The sequence below is a fragment of the Myripristis murdjan genome, chromosome 15 (assembly GCF_902150065.1).
Source record: "Myripristis murdjan chromosome 15, fMyrMur1.1, whole genome shotgun sequence".
Taxonomy (NCBI): domain Eukaryota; kingdom Metazoa; phylum Chordata; class Actinopteri; order Holocentriformes; family Holocentridae; genus Myripristis; species Myripristis murdjan.
This window is the reverse complement of record NC_043994.1, coordinates 14,286,413-14,294,585: the sequence shown is the minus strand read 5'-3', so window position 1 is coordinate 14,294,585 and position 8,173 is coordinate 14,286,413. Positions and strand designations below refer to the sequence as shown.

The 8,173-nt window shown below is 43.5% G+C and overlaps 1 protein-coding gene across 3 annotated transcripts in view; it reads left to right on the top strand.

Moving 5' to 3' along the window:
- The first annotated feature begins 2,398 nt into the window (after positions 1–2,398).
- dachc (dachshund c) overlaps positions 2,399–8,173 on the top strand; it is a 28,923-nt gene continuing 23,148 nt past the window's right edge. For 2 of the 3 annotated variants that reach the window (XM_030070018.1, XM_030070020.1), the window contains exon 1: positions 2,399–3,197. In XM_030070018.1, coding sequence (XP_029925878.1) covers positions 2,614–3,197 — 584 coding nt within the window. In that variant the 5' untranslated portion in view covers positions 2,399–2,613. The remainder of the gene's footprint in view (positions 3,198–8,173) is intronic. The other variant, XM_030070017.1, reaches the window with a different exon arrangement.

Below are 8,173 nucleotides of genomic sequence, written 5' to 3'. Positions count from 1 at the left end.
TGAGATTTTGGAAATGCCAGGTTTTCAGTGACAATATTACATATATGGTTACATAATTACATATATGATTCAGCAGAAGGGTTCAAACATGCAAGCAGAGAGATATGTGTGGCTGTAGGGCTTCAATGCCTTGCTAAAGGGATTCAACCTCAAAGGACTATACCAGTGATTCTGCATGGTCTGTGTAATATCTACAAGATGTATATACTTCACGTTTCTGCTAATCTTTTCCTAATGCAAGTGGTCGTATAATTTTTCCTAACTTTTATCCAGCGGCTGGTTTCCATTCATTCCACCACAACACAAAAATGAACTTTCAGAGACTTCAAACTTTCTTCGCTGCAGTATTCCACTGACAGAATTAAGTCACCCACGTTAGTTTTCCCAAAAGAAGAAGTATTGCTGTGTTTTAATCGGTTTTGATAACTTAAAAATTGGGCAGAGTGAAACATCCCACTGCCAGATAATAGTCCCCGGGGAAACGTTTGGTTTACACAGCGAATTATCAGACTCATGGTTTATGAATGGTGATGACTTTGTTAGCCACAGAAAACAGAGCATTTTAAGATGGGTCCTCCAAAACTTCAAATCTGAAAATCAGGATTTTTATTATATGTTGTGAAATCTTCAGTACCCATGCATGATTTGCAAAATGGTTTGTTGCAATGTAAAATGTGAGTAAACTGTAGTACACTGGCCAGTCCCAGGCCCTCCTGTCCCGGGGCAGAGCTGCCATTCATCAGGCCAGCTCGCTGCCAACAGGTAGGCTGGCTCTTTTACACGGTGACACCAGACTGCACCTGCATTATCGGCTCTTAATCAGTGTGCTATAACCCCAGGAGTGCCTCAAGAGTTTTGCTCAGATTACACTAAAATGAATACCAGAAAAACTGTGATGTTAATTTATTCCAGATACAACCTCTAAGCTTATGATAGTACATTATGTGTGTCAAGCTTCTTTGTATTTGCACCTCCTGTATGATCACAGGTTTTACTGGTTTAGTTTACTGATATATAGTGTATCAGAGTATTTATCATCAGTGTGCCACAGCACCAGAAACATGTTGAACCTTTGGCCGGGTTGGTTAATACTGAACTTTTCCCAAGTTAATAAATACTTTAGAGTGGGAATTTACTACATCAATCAGTTTTGCTTAATACTGATGGTTTTATCAATGTATTTTCTAGAGACACAGAAAGAGAGTCGTGACATTTCTATTTGGCAAGGAAAAGGCCATACTCAGCAGGAGTTATCAAAGGCAAAAAGTAAAAAGTTCGAGTTAGCTATCTCTCTCTCTCCCTCTCTCTCTCTTCCCCTGGAGATACTCATGTTAAGCATAATTAAGCAGATTTGATTAGCATCAAGCCTGGCTTCCTCTCTTGACTTTTAATGAATGTAAATCTACCATCTACATCCCAAAGATTAATTTCTGCCAATTAAAAAACACAAGAGGGCTTATTGGAGAGAGGGGGATGGGGAGGCAAAGAGAGTTAAAGTCCTTTGAGTTGAAGTACAGTCGGAGTTTTATCCTCTTCCCCCTTGTCTTATGGCGAGATGGTCTCTGGAGATCTGTGTCTCTCTCTCCCTCCGCGACCAAGATCATTATCAGCACAATGTTCCGTGAAAGCCACTTTGAAAGGACTGCGAGCTCCATATGTAAATGATGGGAGTGTGTGTGTGTGTGTGTTCCTGCATGTGTGGATATGTGTGTGAGAATTGGATGAGAGCAGTACAGGGAACAGGTAAAGGGGTCAATTTGTCATGTGAAGGTTATTGGCCCCTTTATCCCTTTCTTTCATTATTCCCTCATAGAATTAGCTTTTGTCCACCTTTCTTTCTGGTTAAAGTGCCCTGGGTGTTTTCATGCTGACTGTATGATGAACAAGCCAGGTATATTGGGAATTGACAAAGTCTCTTAAAAGGGATGCTATCCAAACATGCAGCAGAGTGGTGCTTACAAATAGATGTTTACCCTTATGAAAAAGAACAATGGCAATCCAGCAAAACTACGAGTCCCAACAGAGGTGTTGCAGGGATATTACAGTGATAAAATGGGAAGTTAAAAAATGTCATAAAGTATGATAAAGTATATGGTCCCTGCAAACTCACTATTGAGCGCACAGTAAGTCCCACCAGGATTATTATAATATTGAAGTGATTATTCGTAAGGGACTGTTCATTAATATCCAAAGTGTGTCTAATTTTCCTGTAGTGTTTACTCTCTCTCTCTCTCTCTCTCTCTCTCTCTCTCTCTCTCTCTCTCTCTCTCTCTCTCTCTCTCTCTCTCTCTCTCTCTCTAAGAATATACCCAGGAAGGCTCCTCCTCTTTATGATAATGTGACAGTAGCATCTCCAGCTTGGAGAATAGCCTCCTCTCATTCTGATTCAAGTGTGCGATCTGTTTTTCCACGCGCGAACTCTGTCTCCTCTCCCTCTCTGTCTGTCTCTCTCTCTCTCTGTCTGTCTCTCTCTCTCTCTCCTCGTCTCTTTCCCCCCTTTCCTCTTCACAGTCCTGCGCAGTTTCCCCTCGCAAAACCAGCGGCATTTCTTCGGCGAAGTTACTTTCCAAATAGTTGACTTTGAAGTTTACTTTTTTTCTTCAATCCAGGGACATGACCACCATGGCCTCTCCGGCAGCTCCGGCTCTGCTCCCCGCCGCTCCTCTTGGGCACCACCCGGCGCCGAGCTCCGTCTCCCCGGCCACCAACTCTCCGCCACCTGCGGCCACCTCCGCCTCCTCTTCCCCGGCTCCCCCCGTGGCGCACCCGGCGCTGCTTCACCCGTTCAGGGCGGACCTCTTGCTATCAAACGGGACACCGATAAAGACGGGAGGCGCTCCGATCTCCGGTGGCGCTAAGCCCGTGTACGCCACCCCGTCCCCGGTGGAGAACACGCCGCAGAACAACGAGTGCAAACTGGTGGACGTGAAAGGTGCCAAGCTGGCTTCGTTCACGGTGAGAGACACGGAGCTCATCTGCCTGCCCCAGGCTTTCGACCTGTTCCTCAAGCACCTGGTCGGCGGGCTCCACACGGTCTACACCAAGCTGAAACGGCTGGACATAACCCCGGTGGTGTGCAACGTGGAGCAGGTCCGAGTGCTGCGGGGGCTGGGGGCCATCCAGCCCGGGGTGAACCGCTGCAAACTCATCTCCAGGAGGGACTTCGAGACGCTCTACAACGACTGTACCAACGCCAGGTGAGTCCGAGAGGCGTGTGTGGCAAGTGAGCTGGGACGCAAGTAGGGTCACCCACTTTATTTAGCTGGAGAGTGGGGTATTACCAAGGTAGATCCTTATATCCGCGGTGCTGAAGTGTCCTTGACCAAAGCAATCAATAAGTTGGCCTACCAACTTTAACAGGGGCGATTGCACTGTATCTGACCTAAGCCCTTTTAGAGAGGGGGCACCATTACACTGTTCACCCGCCCATTTCACTGATAAAAAATCTTTATGATATAACTTCCTGATAGAATTAATATTATTCCCTTAATATCTCTCACACTGTCAGTGGTACTCAGTAATGAGTTTGAATTACTTTATGTAGTCTATGGTGTTACGGATTTACTGTGGACTCACTGCCCTATAATATTTCTGAAGGGAGTTATAGTTAAGCTAAGCCATCTGTATAATATTCCTTTCAAATTTATCACAGGTTTACTGTAGTCACTATCCAACCAATGTATGTGAGGATAGGGTCTTTTAAGGAATTACTGCTAATAGTAACTGATGTTGAAAATGAAAATAATAATAATAAAAAAAGATTGGTTTTGATTTTGTATTGTGTTTGTATTGGTGGTGTGCCTTATTATCATTGATAAGAGGTTGAAGTTAACCCCTTTTCCCCTGTAATACATCACTGCTGGTAGGCCTAATACTAATTATCATTTCAACGGATGAACGTGCTGATGGTGGGGATGATGATGACGATAATGAATTTCAGTAATCCTAATAAAAACACTCTTCACTCACTCTTAAAAGTTTGCCATTTTAAGTTATGTTATCACAAGCTCTCATCTCTCTCTCTTTCATACACACACTCACATGCGTTCACTCAAACGCATACACACTCCAGCATGCACACAGACACACACACACACACACACACACACACACACATTGAATCTGACACTGTCATTCTGAGAAATTGATTCTTCACAGAAATTAATTAATTTTCATTTGGCCCCAAGCGGCAGCTTAAATCAGGACAAGCTCACTCACTGATCCCGTCTTCTCTTTCTCTCTCTCTCACTCTCTCTCTCTCTCTCTCTCTCTCTCTCTCTCCCTCCTTAATAACTCGCTGTCTTATCATATCAACACTCTTTAGCCCTGAGCAACAGAAAAGAGGAGATGATTAAATGAATTCTCGGTATTTATGATGCGATTATGGAAATTAGCTGTTTTGCAGAACTCCAATGGTGACCAACTACATGGGTCATCAATCCAACACCCGACAGAGATGTTTGGATAAAGGGGGCTAAATTGGCTGGGATTCATGGTTTCCTGGTGGCTTGGTGTGCTGTTGTGCAGACCACATGCTAGTAACAGCGTGGGTTCGAATCCAGAAGAGCGTGGATTATCCTTGGTTTTGGGAATTGATATTGTTTGAAAGGTAATCCACATTACTTGGAGCATGCATGATCCCATTTACACCTGGCATTAAAATCCCAATGTAGATAGAGATGGTGGGCAGATAGTCCTGCGATGCCACATAAAGTTGCCTCAGAGAGACTGGAAACTGGTTTTGCTATGCATAAAGTACCTTTTCCCTCTAGTGTCTGCTAAGAAGGCTTGCAAGGATCAGTCTTCTATTCGTTTTGTGTATAATCATCCCTGTGTTTGAATATGGTTCCACTTGTATCTTTGAGCCGCCCTTGAATTTTAATACAAGGTGTAAGGTTTTAATACCAGGTTTGCAGAATTGAATGACCCTGCAAAGAAATGATCTGGGTGGCCTTAAGAGAATCAATTCCCAGTTTTTCGTGCATGGATTTACTCCTAGCTGTGTCTAAAACATTTCAGCCCCTGGATCTGGATTTTGAGATAAAATTCAGATGCATCTTCTGGCTGCTTTGGGATTTCCATGTCAGGTGTTAATGGGGTCGTTGTTATACAACCCCTGAAAGTACACAGCCTCCACCGTCTCTAATTATCCACACAACACTCAAACAGCCTTTAGTTAATGAGATCTGAAAACATCACTCGTCTGAAAAACTTCAAACGACTTCTACAGCTCTTTGTCTGAAGGCTTCAAATTTACTGTGGTAGCCATTAGTCTCACCCGCATGCATCTATCATGCATTAGTGCTGCAGAAGTTTCCAAGCAATTCCTCTTATGGATGGAGCACGACTGCAGCAGCGAGGCAGGTAAAAAAAAAAAAAAAAAAGTGGGACTCAAGATGGCTGTGGTAGAGCAGGAGGGCTGGCCTAAGACACCTCGATACAAGTCCCACATTTCAAAGAACATGATGTTATGACTTCCTGACAGTGTCAGGGCTCAGTGATTTTTTTGTTACTGATTAAGACGGCCATCACTTATTATTTTCCAGTCCGATAAAGTCAGACAAGCCAGAATAGAAATACCAGCCTTGTCTGACAGTTTAACAGGGCTAACAGAGCAGGTTACATGGATTATTGCCTTTTTGTTCAGTCACTGGCTCTTTTTTTGAAGAGTCAAACTAAATGGGCTGATTTTAAACAAATATTGTAAATTATGTCCTGTCTCTATTGTCTCACTCCTTCACTCCCTCCTTGCACACATGCACGCACACACACACACACACACACACACACAGCCTGACCACTGACTCATCAAACCATGAAGAAGGACTGACTTCATTCTGAGTCAAGGCCCAGTTATAATTCACGCATAGGTGGCACATATGCACACATAACGCACACGCACACACACACTCTCTCGCTCCCCCCCTAACCCACACACACACACACACACACACACACACACTCACATGGTCACGCCTGTGTGTTTGCTGGCTTTGCTGCTAAATGACATTAGTTCCACACAGAGAACATGGCGTGTAGGGAGGCAACCTGATCCTCCTCCATTCTTTTCTTTCTCCCTCACAAAGGAACAGTTTCATTCTCTGTTAGGAACACACATCAAACAGCTCAGGTCAAATTGTGTGTGTGTGTGTGTGTGTGTGTGTGTGTGTGTGCATGTGTGTCTGTTTCATGGTGGCATTCTGTTACTGTGCTGTTCTCACTAACCCAGCAGTGTGGGCTAAATTAGTATTAACATGATATTGTTTGTGGTACAGAATGGCCAAATCCCACACGTTCCTATGAAGGGAGTGTGATGCGGTGCTGGGCAAAATCTCTTTTGTTACTTTTTAACAAAGCTTGTGTTAATAGCAACACTCGTGGTGTCAACATTTGTTGCTGTTTGCACATCTTTTGTGTATGTGGAGCTGGAAAGTAACACGGGATGAGATGTGCTGGAAAATGATACACTCTTTTTAGCCGTGTGCCTTTCAGAGGTTTTCAGAGGAAGTTTAAAATTCCGGTTCAAGTTCATTTGGAGCCCCAAAACACTGAAGATTATCATATAGAATTACGGCCCCGCCAGTGCCATCAGTGTGTTCATCATTACGTACGTATGCCGTGAGGTCAAGCTTTGTTCAAACCCACGCGAATTCATTTTAAATTCTTGTGGAGATCCCAAGGTTTCCAATGATACCAAATATGTCCTGCTGAATTACAGGGAAATGTGTATAAAACCTTGCAAATGACATTTAGATATTATTTATCTGATGTGATGGTGCAGCCATAAGACAATGGCATCTCGGGTTCGTATTAGGCTTGAACAATTAATGGAAATATTATTGAAATCACAGTATGGCCAAGTGCGATATCCAAATTGCAGGAGCTGCAATTTTTTTGATGAAGACAAAATGTGTGACAAGACGTTGTAAATAAAGACTCTCCCGCCTACAAATTGGATTTTCCAGATGTAAGAACAAAATGCTTGTTTGACCTAGACGGCCGCAAAAATCACACCATCGTCCGTGAAAATTACGGTTATAATGCAAAAGTTGTCATTCTTCCTAAAATCATGAATCATAACACAATTGCAGTGTCTGTAAAATGAATTGCAATATGATTTTTTTTACCCTATCGTTTAGCCCAAGTTTGTATATTTCACTCACTGTAAGTGCAATGTCGCTTCAGTGAAGTGTTACAACCAGCAGAATACAGTATGAATACACACTGAATGCATGTATCTGAGAGTGTTGTACAATATGGATTATTTATTATTTATTTATTTATTTATTTATTTATTGAGATCCTGGAGGCTACTTTAGAGGGGATTTAAGAGGAAATTGGAGTCTAAAGGGTTAACAAAGTTATCACTTTTTCAGAGAGGAGCTCCCATGTGTTGCTTTGCCTTGTAACCACGGAGACTTGGAGAACAGAAATGGAGTCAAATATGATTCAGGCAAATAATAGGATATCAGACAAATCAAATGATGAATGATAAATGGCATGTTGGAGCCAACAGAGTGCAACAAAAGCCTGGCCCTTTGTGTTTCTCAGTGGCAAACCTCAGCTGTGTAAGCTGGCAGTGTTGTCGGTAGTGTGTGTTTGTGTGTGTGTGAGTGTGTGTGTGTGTAAAAGGTGGACTCCTCAAAGCCGAGCCCCACCGTTGCACCATAACTCACTGTCAGAGTCAACATCAGCGGGAGGGGGGGGGGTTCGGCTCAACTTTAACCCCCGCGCTCTTTTGATGTTTTATAGAGAAGAAGAGCACGATGAGATAGAGAGGGCCTCTGCGTCTTCCAGTATGACAGGACTTAATGGAACACACACACACACACACTCATACACACACACACAGAGGCATACACACAGTCCTGACATCGCCCTGACCCTGGAATGTGGGAGAGGAATGCAAGGCGGTATCAGTTTAGGAGATCAGATTCTTACCATGATCAAACGCTCTGTGTGTGTGTTTGTGTGTGTGTGTGTGTGTGTGTGTGTGTGTGTCTTTTGCCCTGCCTGCCTCTGTCATGACATCATCACACAGGCTTTCCTAATAACGAGAGCATGTAAAGGGTGGCTTCAGCCCTCGATTTGAGAGTAGGATCACAAACATCAATCTCGCTGCTTCCTCTAAACTGGCAGCGTGAGTCTTGCGGCGTCAGGCGACAGTGATATG